The 15,904-nt window shown below is 42.7% G+C and overlaps 1 protein-coding gene across 4 annotated transcripts; it reads right to left on the reverse strand.

The window, feature by feature from the left end:
* Positions 1 to 298: 298 nt before the first annotated feature.
* On the reverse strand, positions 299 to 14,957 carry LOC115782927 (UTP--glucose-1-phosphate uridylyltransferase-like). Of its 4 annotated transcripts, none has more exons than XM_030733489.1 (10): positions 14,805 to 14,957; positions 11,593 to 11,708; positions 10,061 to 10,168; positions 5,980 to 6,165; positions 5,764 to 5,897; positions 3,794 to 4,091; positions 3,509 to 3,706; positions 1,664 to 1,906; positions 1,202 to 1,306; positions 299 to 678 (listed from the first exon to the last, which is right to left on the reverse strand). In XM_030733489.1, exons 2-10 carry the CDS (start codon positions 11,689 to 11,691, stop codon positions 571 to 573), a joined length of 1,479 nt encoding a protein of 492 aa, XP_030589349.1. In that variant the 5' UTR covers positions 11,692 to 11,708; positions 14,805 to 14,957; the 3' UTR covers positions 299 to 570. The 4 variants fall into 4 exon arrangements, with proteins under 4 accessions (XP_030589349.1, XP_030589340.1, XP_030589323.1 ...); XM_030733480.1 differs by having other exon boundaries at positions 14,762 to 14,953; XM_030733463.1 differs by lacking the exon at positions 14,805 to 14,957 and adding an exon at positions 13,935 to 13,980.
* Positions 14,958 to 15,904: the final 947 nt, after the last annotated feature.

Raw genomic sequence — 15,904 nt, forward strand, 5'->3', positions numbered from 1 at the left:
ACATTGCACTTGCAGTGATTAAAAATATCAACTGCACTGAAAACAGTGCAGAGTTATACAAGAACATGAGGCCAGCCAAATCTGATGATGATTTCAAATTTTCTAGGTCCATTCACAGAATTTTATTTATTTTATCATCTTGTATACAAAAATAAACAGATCACAACTAAGTGAAACATCACCTCGCTGACCCACAAACATGCTGCTGCAGGTTCTTCTGGGCTCTTTTTCTTAATCTGCTCTTTCAGCCTGGAATAAACCGTCAAAGCTTTCCTACAAATCACAGGAGGCTCTGAGCTGCACTGCACTTTGGTTTTATTGACATGAGAAAAAGATGACCCCAGTGAGCCCAACTTTACAGTAAATGTCGGCAGTAACAGCAAATTTCTTATGCACGGTACAGGAGGAAGCAGGACAAGGTTGACCTTTGACCCTTTCAGGTTGACTGCACTGAAATAACTGTCTTTAACAACCCTGCTGTTCATCAGTGAGCTGAAGAACAGATCTCTTAAGTCTCTTCAAGGTGCAAATGGTTTTGTATGATTGTGTGCATCTTTTTCCCAGAAGGCCTCAGTGGTCGAGGATCCGCAGATTTCCTGAAACAATCTTGTTCTCCAGCATGGCTCCAGCAGGAATATCGATCCGGTCTCCATGATTGGCTATGATGATGACGGTGCCCTGGTGAAGAAAAGGATTAAAGAGTGAAGATAAACTGACATCTTTACAGAAATCTCATGTTCTAAGTGTTAATTAAACATGTTCATAAAGGTTATTTCAGTCCTATATTCAGTGCATGTGAATGGTATGTATGGATCCCACAGTGCTGAGGAAATTCCTCAACAGGATCATCTCTTTCCAGAAACTGCAGCGTCAGTCCCTAAAAGAGCCGATTTTCTGATGAACTGGGAATGAATACACTCTCAGTCTGTGCTCGCTCTGCATTAGTTTGACAGCTTTCTCATACCCTCAGTGGGAAAGCTGGGTGCACACAGTGCATGCAGGTGTATCCCAGAGAAGATGACAAAAGTAGAAGAATTGTGAAGCGTCTGGAACTGCGGCCTACAGTGAGAGCGCTTCATCGTTGGCCTGTTCTAATAAAACCGGACTGGCTGATGTTTGCAGAAGCTGCAGAATCATTCAAACAGAAAACAGAAGAATCATAATGAATGTAAAGATGTTTGCGTCTCTAATACTTGCCTACCTTTAGAGACACGTTCTTTCCGAAGGTGACATCTCCAGACACGGTGAGGTGATCGAGCTCCAACATGTCAGGGATGCTTTCAAACCTTGCCAGAAACTCCTGAACCTGTGGAGCAAAAAACAAAAAAAACACAGACATCATAAACTGCAGCTTTGCTTTTATTGCAATGAAAAACACACTCCATGCAGCACGCTCCTACTTTCTTAACAGCAGGTCTGGCAGATTAGGATGTTTTGTTGAAATCATTATCTTCCCCTTTCTGGAGGATTTATTTTTCTCTTTAGTTAACTTGTAGTTATTTTACATTGGAAATATAAAGTGATTAAACCTGTCAGTTCCTTATTTCAGCCAATGATAAAGCACAGAAGCTGGCAGGTTTGGACTGAGTGGAATGACATGCATCTTCACACTCTATAATGTTGCGTGCGTGCGTGTGTCAGCGACGTTCAGGTGGCGGCTGACCTTTGTGAAGGAGCTGCCCAATTTGACATGTGGCGTGGTGGGGAACTCTCTCTTCTTGCTCATGGTGAGAGAACCGGCATCCAGGCTGTACAGGTTGGACATCACCAGCAACAAGTCAGAGGTCGTCTTCACGGGCAGGAACCGGCTACGGGGCACGTTCACACCCATGGCATTGTTAAAGCTTTTGATGGCGGCACCCACAGCTGTTTCCAGCTGGATGACATTCAGCCCACCATCCAGGGTCTGCAGAGAGGAGAAGCTTTAAAGTCCTAACAGGCCCATTATCAAATGGGCCTATCAAATACTCCTTTCAAAATGAACAAAAACACCAAGTTATGTGCCACTACCTTGAGCACTGTAGTGCCACCACTGGGGCAAAGCTGGATTTGCATTTGCGACCGCAACTTGTGGCCCAATTTTGGAAAGCGAGGTACTGTTGTAATCCTCGGATGTAGCCGAGTTCAATGCCAAAACCAAACTTGGGACTACGTAGACTTGGGACCGCTTCAGAAGGAAGCACAATCATTTTGGTGACACTTGACCTTTAGTGGTTACTAATTAGTAAAAATGTGCCAATAACAGCTCAAGTGTTTGGGTTTACAGTGAAATCTGTGTGCCTGCTAATACCATCAGTGGTCCCAAGCCTGATAACTTTTGATGCTGACTGAACTAACTGAGCCGCCATAATCAAATTTGATGGCAAATTCGCCAAAAAGGAAACAAGCTTCAAGACCTAACTTTTTGGACCCCTCCCCGAGGACGCACAAGTAATTTGGTGTCCTCACACCTTTGGGGGGGAGCTGTAATTAACAAAAGAGTAGTCTCTGGAGCTTGAAAAAGGCGACTGGACTTCTTTTTGTTTCTTGAAGACGTTTCACCTCTCATCCGAAAGGCTTCTTCAGTTCTCAACCAAATGGTGGAGAGACCCAGGTATTTAAACCCCTGTGGGCGTAGTCCCCTGGAGGTGGTTATGACCCTCTATTGATCATGTGCGTGAACACATGTGCCCAGGTGAATGGGGGTTGAGACGTCTGGGAAGGGAGCTCAGGACAGCACTGTAAGCGGGGGAAAGTTGGTGACGTAATCCACCTCCTCTGTTCAATGATGGTTGTTCACAGTGGACATAGATGGCTTCTTTCACTCCTCTTTCAAACCATCTGTTTTCCCTGTCCAAAATGTGAACATTGGCATCCTCAAAAGAGTGACCTTTGACCTTCAGATGCAGATGTACTGCTGAATCTTGTCCTGTCGAGGTGGCTCTTCTATGTTGTGCCATTCATTTGTGAAGAGGCTGTTTGGTTTCACCAAGCTCCAGAGACTACTATGACCTGGATGACTGAGAATCTACACAGACATATAACAAAAGAGTGTTTAACAATGCGACCTGCTAGCAGGTCTTAACAGCTCTTCCTTGCTATTCTCACAACTTGTTTCCTAACAAGTGTCGCGTTTTGCTGATTGGCCCCCTCACTGCTGCCTGCAGCTGTATTCATCAAGTTACTTTAAGTTGTTGCTTTGTCAAAAGGCAGGTGTTTTTTTTAATTGTTGTGTATTTTGAATTTTGTGAAATATCATCACGTGTCTTAAAATTGTTACAATTCAATTCAAAGTTATCCATGAAAAGAGGAATTACAGTGTGACCGATCTCAGGCCCTTTGATTTCCAGCTGTGCGAAAGTCCTGTGCTGGATTCCTTTGCTCCATGATTGAGGTTGGTGATGATTTTGCAGTGGCAGCTCCAAAGCTCTTGAAAAGCGTCACTCTTGGCTTTTTGGACCATGGCGGCTCAAAGGCTTCACGAGTTAAAAAAAAAACACGGTGTGTTTCAGCAGAAAGTGTTTGTTACCTTTGGGTTGACGATGATCTCCAGGTCCATGGAGTTCTTCTCTTGCAGCCTCTTGATGGCTGGCAGAGAGATCCACAGATTGTTGGTGTTGAAGATCTTGAACTTGGTAACAGACTTAAACTCATCAACGTGGGCCTTAGGGACCTGTGCGATCTCCAGCAGCCTGAGATGGTCCTCGTACCGGATCAGAGTGCCACCCTGGACAGAGGGGAGACCGGCTGCACAAGCTGAGCCACGCTTCCTTTAACCTGCACCAGATCACTGCGAGGGGGAAACTGCACTCACCTTGACGTCTGCTCTGGTCTTGTCAGTGACTTCCATGATGAACTCGCAGCGTTTGTCGGCCGGCTGGCTCATCAGGTGGTTGAGGATGAACAGGTCAACGGTGGCTCCCAGGTTGTCAATGTTGGACACAAAGATGTACTCTTTCCCTTCAGCGATCAGTTTGTCCAGCAGCCCCGAGTTGTGGAAGCTGGCATAGATGTCTCCGTGACCTGGTGGGTACCAGGCCTCAGAATTTTCGCCGCTGGTCCCCATGCTCTTAGCAATCGGCAAGAGGGACTCCTTGTTGATCCTCGGATACCTGTGAGGAAAATAAAAGGTCCCCCATTTAGATTCATAAAGAACTGAACGGCTATGTCTTCCAAGTAAAAGTGAAAGAAAATCGGATGATGGGCAAAACTAATTCACACGGTACCATATCAAGATTTAAAATATCACGTCACATTTGACCTCTGACCTCTCCTTCAAGTCAATAGATTAATCTGAAGGTCAAAGTATATATATATATATATATATAGAGAGAGAGAGAGAGAGAGAGAGAGAGAGAGAGTGAGAGAGAGCTAGGCATTCAGGGAATGATATATGTGGATTCTAAATATCAGGCTACTTTGGACCTCTGACCTCTTAAAGGTCAAACTTTCATCAAATGTCTTTTATCTTTAAAACTCTGCTTATAATTCTGATGCCTTTACGATGCTTTACATTGGCAACATTTAGGAAATGATGCTGGTATGTGAGGATTCTAAGTGTCACGTTATAGCTTGCATCCAAATATCACATTTGACCTCTGACCTCAGTTCTACATTTCACATCTGCCTTTCTTTCAACACTGATCCCAAAATGTGTTCTTTGAACAAAGTGTCAACAGAAAGAATGAGCTGCCGAGTTAGTTAGAAAGATGCTGCAGATTAATATTATATAAGAAGAAGAAGAAGAAGAAACAGCCTTTATTGTCCCACAGAGGGGAAATTTGTGAAATATAATGAGCTCAAGTTATTTACAAATCAAGGCTGTTATCATTACCTGCTCTTACATGTCAAAGTAAACGTGTGTCATGCTGCTCTGATCCAATTTCACTGCACTACAAACGTCTTAACGTACAAAGAACAAAGAAAACTAAATGAATGTGTACAGAATACAAACTGTTCCCTTAAAAGTAAATACGGCCCACACTGAGCTGCCTTGTTGGAAGTCTCAGTGTTTCTTCTCATACTTGAATCTGTATTTAGAAACAAATTTAGAAGTCTCTTTGTGCGCAAACACAAATGAAGGCTGGGCGGTCTTAGAAAATGTAAAAACAAGTCTTTAGACCGTATGGTATAATTCAGAATTCATCTGGAGGCTTCTTTCACATCATAAACATTAGTAACCTAAGTGCTGATGCATCACAGCATACGTGTTTCTTACCATCTTTCTGGTGGTCTCAGTTTAATCTCCGACTCCAAAGAAAGAAGTTTTAGGTTTTAGTTTAAGCCTAATCTGGCCGTTCTGCTCGAGTCAGATGACTGGATTGTACCTTGTAATGAATCCTCTGTGTTTTCTCTCATGAAGTCTTCTCTTCAAGGCAGCCTGGCTGGATGTTCTGAATGGATCCACTGAAAAGATCCTGTGATCATCCACCACTACTGTCTGCCTTGGACTTCTGGACCTTTGGTATTCCTAAGCTCACAAGTGTATGTTTTTTCTCTTTAATGGATTCCTTAAGGATGGCCTATTTCACTTCCAGGTCCAAAAATTCCAGAAGTGTCCATTAACAAAAAAATAATGAACAGCTTCTTTCACCGAACACAGTTTTCCTGCTGTGGACACAAACAATCTTTGACATGTGTGACCACAGCCGAGGTCCAAATCACTGAGACTGCTGCCTAAGCGCTGTTCGAATTATTTTATACTATACAGAACACAGTCTGAAGGTCTAATTAACACATGACAGTGTGATTCTGTGTGTGTGTGTGTGTGTGTGTGTGTTGCACCTGCTCTGGTTGAAGGTGTGGATGTTCACTCGGTGGTGTTTGTACTTCTGCAGGATCTTCTTTGTATCCTCGTCAGTGTTGAAGGAGTTCATGAGTACAAGCGGCACGTCAGCATTGAAGGTTTTGTTCAGATGCTGAGAATACAAACAGACAGAGGTGAAAACAGGATCCGGCGCTCATCCCGGTCCTCAGAGGTTTGTTTTTCTGCGTTTGTACCTCGATCTGCTGCACGGTCAAGTCCAGGAAGGTGTTCTCGTTGCGGACACTGATCAGGCTCTTGGGGCCCTTACAGCCCATGCTGGTTCCCAGACCACCGTTCAGTTTGACCACAGCGAGCTTGTTGAGACTGACGGTGATGTTGTCCGGGAGCCCCTTCGCCTTGATCCTGTCGTATGGCTGGATCTGAGCAAAGACACCAAATTGATGGGACAATGAGGCCATGTTTACTCTGGTGACCAAACCCTCATTAGAACCTTTCAGTTTGGTCATATCTGTCTAATTTGTGCAGATAAAGTAGCAACGACCACAACATGAAAACAAACCCACAAATGAGCTTCATGATTTTAGTAGGATGGGAGTTAAGAAGAGCACAATCCTTTTTTTCTGAAAAACAATTTAAAACTGCATATTAACTAAAAAAAAAAACTTAACAAAAAATAACTTCAAAGAAGCCACAAAAATGTAAGTAGCCATTGTTAAGTTATGTGAATAAATGTGCATATTTAAAGGCAGAAAAGGACTGAGATGAACATTAATGCTGCAGGTAGACAAGGTCAGCCATCGGGACGTTTTCAATAATAAAAGCAGGTTCCAGCCTGACTGCACAGAGAGGCAGACTTAACACAGCTAAGAGCTGAGTACGTTTACACTGTACACAGTGAGGCCTGTCAGGGCTGCACTTCAGCCAACAGTCACACTGTGTAAGAGTCTGCGCTGTATTCAGGAAACCTCGTTTCCTTTCAAAGCGACCTGAATATTAATAAAGTTTGTTCACTCCAAAGCTGCTGTTCATTGAGTTAATGTTTCTCTCAGTAGCACAGCGGCAATACAACCCACACACTTTTTATTATTTATTAATGTTTCATATCTTCCTTTTTACATGCACATATTCAAATATTACATGTATGCAGCAAAACATACTCTCCCTTTATTTGATTGTAGTTTACTCTCTGAATATTCCTTCTTGCTTAATTTTATCGAGAATCTATTCTGCTCATTTTCATATTTTCCCTTTTGGACTCGACCTCTCTGACGGTCTCCACCTCATTATTTGAACCATGTTTGTAACAGTATATATATGAGAGAGAATATCATCATGTATTTTTACACAGAGCTGCCTCTGTGATACAAATATATGTTACATTTAAACCCTAAGAGGTGCCCCTTTATTTTATTTAAATTTCCTCGATTTCTTCCCCTTTAACCTGTGTTCAGATTCAGACAGGAGTGAAGCCGTAGTGTACAGTTATGGGTAGGTATTCTATTTTGAAGTTTTTCCTTGGATGTTGGTGTTTCCATGTCACAATAGCTTTCCTCCCACAGAGACAACCTCCTGTAACCTGAATGAGCAGAGTTACTTTTGGAACATACAGCCCTCTGACTTTTCCAGCCTCTCCAGCAGCACATGAAAGCAGCGTGACACACACAGAGGACACGTGTATTTATGGTCACACTACGCAGTATTTTTGACTGTGCTTCTATAACAACCAACCAACAACAGAGCAACAGTGAATGTGGAGCCCCTGTTAGATATAAAGAAAGTCACACTTTATGTTTTCTCACATGAGGTATGAAGTTCTGAGCGTCACACCTCTGCAGCCTTTTAACATGATTTATTGAAGAGAATCCATAGCATGACCTTGGAGGCCCAGTTTTGCACAGACTGGATAGTTTTCCAACACAAAGCCTTTCAGAGTTCCTAGGATACTATGGGAGGCAGAGCCTTCAGCTTTCAGGCCCCTCTTCTGTGGAACCAGCTCCCAGCTTGGATTCAGGAGACAGACACCCTCTCTATTTTTAAGATTAGGCTTAAAACTTTCCTTTATGATGAAGCTTATAGTTAGGCTGGATCAGGTGACGCTGAACCACCCCTTAGTTATGCTGCTATAGGTCTAGGCTGCTGGGGGGTTCCCATGATGCACTGAGTGATTCTTTTCATTCACCTCTTTTCACTCTGCATTTAATCATTAGTTATTATTAATCTCTGTCTCTCTTCCACAGCGTGTCTTTTGTCCTGTTTCCCTCCCCTCACCCGGTCAGGGCAGATGGCTGCCCCTCCCTGAGCCTGGTTCTGCCGGATGTTTCTTCCTGTTTAAGTAAAAAATGGAGTTTTTCCGTCCCGCTGTTTCCAAGTGCTTGCTGATAGGGGGTCGTCTGCGGAAACACTGCACGCTATCTTCTGTTAAATAAAGTTGCATATAAAAAAGGAGCAGCCAAGTACACTCGTAGAATATAGAGTTTCATTTTCTTTGAATTGCCCTCGTGACATCAGTGGTGTTTTGAGGGACAGGCTGTCTAAGGTCAGAGGTGAAGTGTGGGTGGAAGAAGTTCTGGTGCTCAGCAGTGTCCAGAGTCGGTGTCTCCCCAGTCAAACAGGACTTTGAAATGCTGCAGCAGTCAGGCTATTCTTAGTCCTAACCTTCACTTGGCTGGTATTTTTGGGAACGCTGTAGAGAGGGACTGAGCGTGTATCCATGAAATGTCACTATGCTGATAAATAGTTGGCTTTGGCCTGAGCGTTCTCTGTCCTCAGATCTGGTTGCATTAGCTTGTTTTTGAAGTATGGTGCTGCTCCAGCCTGTTGTAGCAGAGAGTCAGGCTGAGTGCACGCTAAGCTTAGCATAAAGACTCTATTGGAAACCTTGAACCTGTATCAGAAATGTGTGTATTAAAATGATACTGTGTGACTGCTGAGGCTCTGGAGGTAATGAAAGTCAGTTATTAATCACATGACTGCTTAGTTCTCCTGTCTAGATGTGGAAGTTCCCTTTGGGAATGCCCCAAATTCTGGTCTTCAGGATCAGTTTGGAATTTGAAATTTCACTAAGAGCCAAACACACGAACAGCTGAGACAGACTTTCACATTCATACACTGCTTTTATCTAACATTTACACACACACACACACACACACACACCAGGGGCAACTCAGGGTTCAGTATCTTGCCCGAGGATACTTTGACACATGGAGGGAATCGATCCACCGACTCTGATTGGTAGGTGAGCCGCTCGACCACCTGAGCCACAGCCGCAGTATCAGGACAACTCTTAGTAAGTTTGCTTGTGAGTAAATGAAAGGCAGATCGTAACCACTCCAGATTACAATAAATGCAGTGTTTTACATTTACAGAGACCACCTTCATTATCTCCTTCAGTCACAGCACAGGAAATTTGGTGGAAAAAAAAGAAATTAATCTTCAGCCAACATAATCTTTTTAGGTAAGAGATGTCAGAAAATGAATATTGGTGATACATAACTGTAGACTGTAAAGTGTACACAGGTGACTGAAGGGGTGATACTGCATCTAAGGCTACCTGCTTCTTCTAGCCTGATGTTATGATGCAGACACACTTCATGAAAGTTCAGACACAGTTTGCTCTGAGTCGCTCAGATATTACAGCACAGTGACACACAAGCCTGCAGAGACCTGCAGTACCATCGATGACATGAATACAAGCAGCCTAAAGACCTCTGGACCTGTGTCAGCATCTTTAAAAACATAATTTATAAAGACGAGTGATCTGTCTACTGATTTCTTTGAACATAATTCAGCTGAAAATAAAATAACCACATGAATAAAAAAAAAAAAGAAGAAAAACTAGGTGGTGTTTGGAATTAAAGCACAGCTGGTGTTTTCCACCCATGAAACCCGTCTCCCTGCTGGCTGCAGGTTCTAATGAAGGTCTGCAGGAGCAGGCGGGACGGGCCACTGTGGCAGCAGACTCACATCTCTGCATCAAGGCCACACACAGAGCAAGACAAACCTTGAGAAACCTCACAGATGAGTCGGCGTCTCCGTCCACCGTTAGCCTAAAAATGGACTGTGAACTGAGTGAGTCTGCCTTTCAGAGGAAGTCTGAAAGTGCACCGCTGTACAGCAAACGCACACACTGGATTTCAACACAACTGCAGCTCTGAAGAATGATGATGTACTTTTCTGATTTAACTAAATCTTTAGAATATTTGAAGAATTCTAATTACTGTCTTTTTTCTGTCTTAATGGTGGTTGAAGTTGCAACATGAAACCTGGAGCTCTATTAAGAACAGTGTGAGCAGAAACGCAGCACATGGCGCTCACCGACTCCTCCGGCGGCCGGCTGATCTTGGGCCAGTCAACTGAAGGACCTTTGACCTGCAGGAATCTGTGGAAGAGCTTCTTGAAACCCTCAAAATCTTTTCTGGAGATCTGAAACAGAAAGAGCCAAAACTCAGTGATGTTAAACATCAATATTTTGGATATATTTAGAGAGATGTTTTTCAAACTGTAATGCCTGAATTAAATAATACAGCTGAGAATACGTTTTATTTTATGGTAATATTTTTGGGAAGGAAAACGTGTGCGGGGTTTTTTTGCATGCCTAAAATGATATTCTGTTCTGCTTCACTGCCAGAGGAGGGACCGAATTTTTTGACTGGTACTGTGTTTTGTTTTTTTTTAATTTATTTCAAAAAGTTTGGGTGGGTCGGTATTTTCTGACCTTATGCACCAATGAAAACATGAACAAATCTCATTAAAAACCACAGAGCCGAGATCTATCCCAACACTGCTCTTAATGAAGACACGCAATGTTCTTTAATATTTAAAATCATCTCACAGCTGGATTTATTTGGGAGCAGTGGATCATCCATAACTGTGATCTTAATGCCATTTCACGTGGCCCACAAAACTGCACTACTGTACAGCTCACGTCACACTGTGATAAAGCAGTGCAGAAGATGTCCAAGGGAACGCCTCTGTAGAATTTCAACCTCTCGTGTAACTGTAGCAGATGAAGCCTTCATAACCTGGATGAATACAGATACTTCACTAATGACTAAAAACTTTAAACCAGCACAGGAATGATAAATGAGAAACCACCACAGACGCGGCCGTGAACTTTCCCATCACCCTGAAACTGTCCAGAGTTCATGTGTGGAAAAGTGTTTTCCCTGTTCTCCCTTTAGTCATGAGCTTGCTTCATAAATCAGCACTCAGTCATCAAAACTGGTTTATATGCTGTCTTCATCCCCTCTTTGCCGAAGCCAGTGTATGATGCTTACAGAACCTCTGGGTTGTTCACCTCCAGTTCTGCCATCAGGCCAAAGTTCTCCCAACAAAGTCTACGTGCAGATGGCCTGACGGACTCTCTGTACACAATAATGTACAAATATTTGCTCTGCATATGTAACAGAGCAATGAGACCATGACACCTGTTACTCACTGTGTCCCCAGAACTACAGCAATGAATCAGAAAATTATGAGTTCAACAAAAAGCTGCAGTACGAGCATCAGCTGTGGTGTGAGCGGTCTGTCACTGGCCTTTAGAAGAAGCAGATTATTTCAGAGGCGTTAACGACAAGCTTGGAGCAAACAGAGAAACCAGCCACGCTCTCCCTGCTGGAGTTCAGGAGCTGTTCTCGAACAGCCAGCAAACATGACTGGTTCACACACAGTAAAGGTCATGGGCCTGTCATCCTTTATATGACAGAAATAGCATTTTTCCTCTTAGCTTAATTTTTTTCTGTGAATTCCATAAATTCCTGTCCTATGATAATTGAGAGAACTTTTCAGACTTTCAGAGCATCTCTGGGGATGTTTGCAGGGTGCAGCAGAGCGCCGGTTGTTCCCACCTCTGCTTCGACTTTATTGGTTGTGACGAGCAGCGCCTCCAGCTCGCGGTGCATCGAATCCTCATGCTGCTGACGGAGCTTCTCCTCGAACTCTGTCATCGCTCTCCGAGTCAGATCTGTAAGCACACACATTCACTTCATTTAGTTTCAGTTTTCTGAGCAGCCATAAATGTGCTGCCCAAAGCTTAAAGTCACTGTTGATGGTTTCAAGAACAGCTCCGTGCAATCCAAGCCAAACCTCTCCTTTATTCTTTACTGCTTTCTTCTGTGCAAATTAAACACTCGTGTAGAACACCTATGCGACTTTCAGACTTTTAATATTCCTTTAGCTAATTTCTCTGCCGTCTACTATAATAAAAAATGCGGATTTTTAAAAATGAAACCTTTGAAGGTCACAGGAAAACCAATTCTTGAATTAAACTCCTGCATTTTATTCTCAGTACATCACATTTTAAGTCATGCTAAGTTTTGACACAAGCACATACACTTTGGGTGGACGACGGTATATTTACTGATGATCTTAAATCAAAGTCTGCGACATGAAAAAGTCAGTGCACTGCAAAACAATCAGAGGCTCCTTATGAAGGCAGTACAAGGTCCCTTCTTATCAGCTGCTCACAACCAAGTGAAAGTTTGTGGCAGAGCTGAAGTCTGACTCTCTTTCCGGGACATCTGAGGATGCGGGGGAGCCTTCAGATGCCATGTATGAGGAGCTTAATCTAATCTGGGTGGCAAGGAATTTAAGCACAAACCAGAACATCTATGGACACTAACAGCAAAGAGAACAGACGCTGAAAAAGCCCCATCCTGTCACAACCTTCAAAGTGTAAACTTACCAGCTACAGTCAGAGACATTTTACCAGAGTCTGCTTAAACAACGAGAAACAGTGGAGACAAGATCAACAGGAAGGAAACAGCCGGCAGTGTTTGGTGGCAGCTGTGTCAGCTCACAGTGAGTCCATGCGTGAGTTAAAACAGTGAAAAATGGTCCCAAAGAAAAGCCCAGAGTCAGAAACCAACATGCATCCTCCTGATCCTCAGCTCAGAGGACGCTCGCAGGGCTGCTGCTCTGACCCCAAGCTCAATTCAAGGCCTGCCCCTGACCACGCCCACCAATCACATGCTGCCAGGGGGTGTACAGCAGTGTGTGAGTGTATGGAAATATGTGTAAGGTGGTGCTGTCACTATCCTGCCCACTAAACACCACAACCTGCATCTCACACACTCCTGTACGCTTTAGCTTGGCTAAATTTCTGGACCTCTGAAATACAAACAAAATACAGATCTGAATGGTTCCAGCTTATTAAATGTGAGAATGTGATGCCCTTCAGGACTCTCATTATAATAAAAGATGTGAAATGTGTGTTTTTACTGTTAACTGCATATAAAACAAACAGACGTAGCCAGTGTGACATTATCCATTAGTTAATAAGGTCCTTAAAGCCTGGAAGTGGATCAGGATGACAGACCGAGGGTCAGGAATGCTCACACAGTACATCAGTTACACAGCAGGTCCAAAACTATAAACTATATACATTTTACTCTACAGCACTGTGTAAAGGGTTTGAGCAGCACTTCATTTCTTTAACATTTGCTTCCAAAGAGCCAAACTTTCCTGATTTAAAGTACTTCAGGCTTTCTGAAGCTCTTCTTTGGACATGGGTTACTTTTTCAGACCATTTTCAGAGGGATTTTTTTTTTGCTTGTTAAGCCACTAACACCGTATGACTGACTCAAGTGTTAAATGACAGTGTTGTGAACCAGTGCTTATTTTGTTTTCAGTTGCATATTCAAAATTCAGACAGTCTATACAATGTAGCAAAGAGCCAATTTTAAACTGTGTCTTTAGGTACTCTGTCACTGGCATTATTTGTCCCCTTTTCTTTAGTTGAATCTATGAAAAAAGCAAAAGATAAGACTGACAGGCATAAAACCAACATGGTAGTAAAGCGCCATTAGCCACAAACTTTTTATATGGTGTGCAGTGTGTCCTGAAACTGAAGAAGTTGAGGACAAAAGAAGAAGCGGCAGACCAAAAATAAAAAACAAACAAACAGGATATGAAAGTCAATTCTTTAGAAACAGGCACAAAAAAAATACAGCAAAGACCTGAGCGATACATCAGCTGATCATCTACTGTTCGCTGAAGACTCATCAGAAATGGTCTCAGAGGAAGAGTGGCTGTCAGGAAGCCATTCTTAAAGAAAGGAAACGCTAAATCTGTGTTAACAGGTCTGTTGGAGTTCAAACTGTCCTGAATATGGAGGCCAGGAGAATGTTTATAGCCATCTGTGAAACATGGCCGAGGCAAAATTTATGGAAGTATGAGTGCAGAAAAGTACCATTAGATTGTGATCCACGATGCAGAACCATCTGGAAGACATCTGACTGGAAACAGTTTCATGTTTTTAGCAAGACAATGAGCTCAAACAAGGTCATCAGAAATGTACAAACTCTGTTTCTGGTTCCAAGTTTGCACATTTCAGTAAATCGCTGCACCAGCTCCCATCTTCCTGGCAAAATGTGAAGAAATAAATGGTGGCTCAAGACTTTTGCATAGTACTGCATGTTTAAGGCACTTCTAAATTAGCTTCCCTGTTCATAAATAATAATGTAATATAAAATATATGGATGGATGAATAAACAGAGGAATTAATTAACCAATTAAAATATATGCAGACATTTTACATGAGGTCAGAGGCTGTAATCCATGTAACTGCCTCTATAGGTTATCAGTGGTTTGGAGCTTAAAAATAGCCCCTAAAAAGGGGCTTTAATGGTGACCTTTGCCCCCATATTTCCACTGGTGTGTAAAGGTCAAATGTGAAGATTCCACTCGTGTGCAAAAGTTAAGCCTGTCCAATTCTTTTTAAATACGGTAAGGGAACCTCTGAAGGGGCCTTCAGTGCACCACAAATAAAACGGGAACAGTCTGAGTTCAAGTTTTTTTTCCGTTTAAAATTCACTTGAAACAGCTAGTGGGCTAGTGGGTGTGTGAAGTGACCGGTGATTTTGTGTAGCACACAGACGCACACAAGCAGTTTCATGCCAGCGGTTACATGTTTAAGTGCTTTTGAATTTTCATCCACATTTCTGCAAAGCTCCAAACACTTGCTGTGACCAACTTTTCGTGCACAAACAGCCACAGGTCTTAGAAGCTCTTACTCACGTGACCACACTGTCAAAGTAACGGAAAAGCCTTAAAAACACACCCGAGGGCAACACGGACAATCTCAGACCGGGACAAAGAAGGGCTCAGACCCGGGGAATTTTAATTTAAAAAAAAATCGTGTTAAAAGGTGTAAAGTCGATGTAATATCATCCTCCTGCTTTGGGCGTTTAGCTGACAACAGCCTCAGCCTTCTCCCCGCACAGCGAGTCCATTACAGACAGGAAGTTAAGTGACGTAACGGGTCAATATTTACAGTCAAGTGGTGATTGGCTAAAGAAGCCTGTCAATCAGAGGAAGCCGACAGCCTGCCCTGCCCACCTCGAACAGTCTCGGAGCATCAGCTCTGAATCCATTTTCTAAAACAGATTCACGTCCCGTAACTACGACTCTACAGAGAAGCAGAAGAGCAGACTAGAGTTTAATTTAAAAAATAAAATGAAATAAGACAAGTTTTTAAAAGGAAAAGGAAAAGCATTTGCCAATTTACCCCGTGTGCAGCTTTCACTACATTTATCTCGTCATTCCACACACACTGGTTTTATTAGTATTGTATAAATTTTGGATCCATTTGTTTCAAAAAACAAAAACAAACTTATCTAAACTTCAGAATACAACAATCTTCTGTACAAAACATTGGTAATACAGAGGATACGCTATAGTTACCTGTTATTTTCATTACGAATAGGCAGACCCTGAGTATTAAATGGGATTAGTTAAATACATATAAATGGATAACTGAACATGGAGCGCACACCAAAGGTCCTCAGGTAACTATTTATGTTCAGATTGATGCGCCCTCGTGTGGTTAAAGTCATTTACTGCAAGAGGAGGACAGGATAGAAATCATGCAGTAAAGGTACAAACAAACCCTAATAAAATCACTCACCTGTTTTCAAAATCCTCTCTGTACAGGCTGAGTTTTGTTCAGCCTTCTGAGGTTTTCAGAGTGGCAGAAAACACCACACTGTGCAGTCTTGACCTTATCATGACACACTGTTAGAACAGTGTCACGTATATGTTCAGTGTAACAGCTTCAACTCTTCTGGGAAGGCTTTCCACAAGCTTTAGGAGTGTTTATGGGAATTTTTGACCATTCTTCCAGAAGCACATTTGTGAGGTCAGACACTGATGTTGGATGAG

The sequence above is a fragment of the Archocentrus centrarchus genome, chromosome 1, assembly GCF_007364275.1.
Source record: "Archocentrus centrarchus isolate MPI-CPG fArcCen1 chromosome 1, fArcCen1, whole genome shotgun sequence".
Lineage (NCBI taxonomy): Eukaryota > Metazoa > Chordata > Actinopteri > Cichliformes > Cichlidae > Archocentrus > Archocentrus centrarchus.

What these genes read in the sequence shown, in the direction of transcription:
- LOC115782927 (XM_030733463.1), bottom strand. Translation starts at nt 13,965, where the DNA reads ATGGTTCTGCATCGTGGATCACAATCTAATG. An exon ending in TCGTGGATCACAATCTAATG is followed by an intron (nt 11,709 to 13,934) that starts GTACTTTTCTGC and finishes GTGTGCTTACAG; the next exon opens with ATCTGACTCGGAGAGCGATG. An exon ending in TGACCGTGCAGCAGATCGAG is followed by an intron (nt 5,898 to 5,979) that starts GTACAAACGCAG and finishes TTGTATTCTCAG; the next exon opens with CATCTGAACAAAACCTTCAA.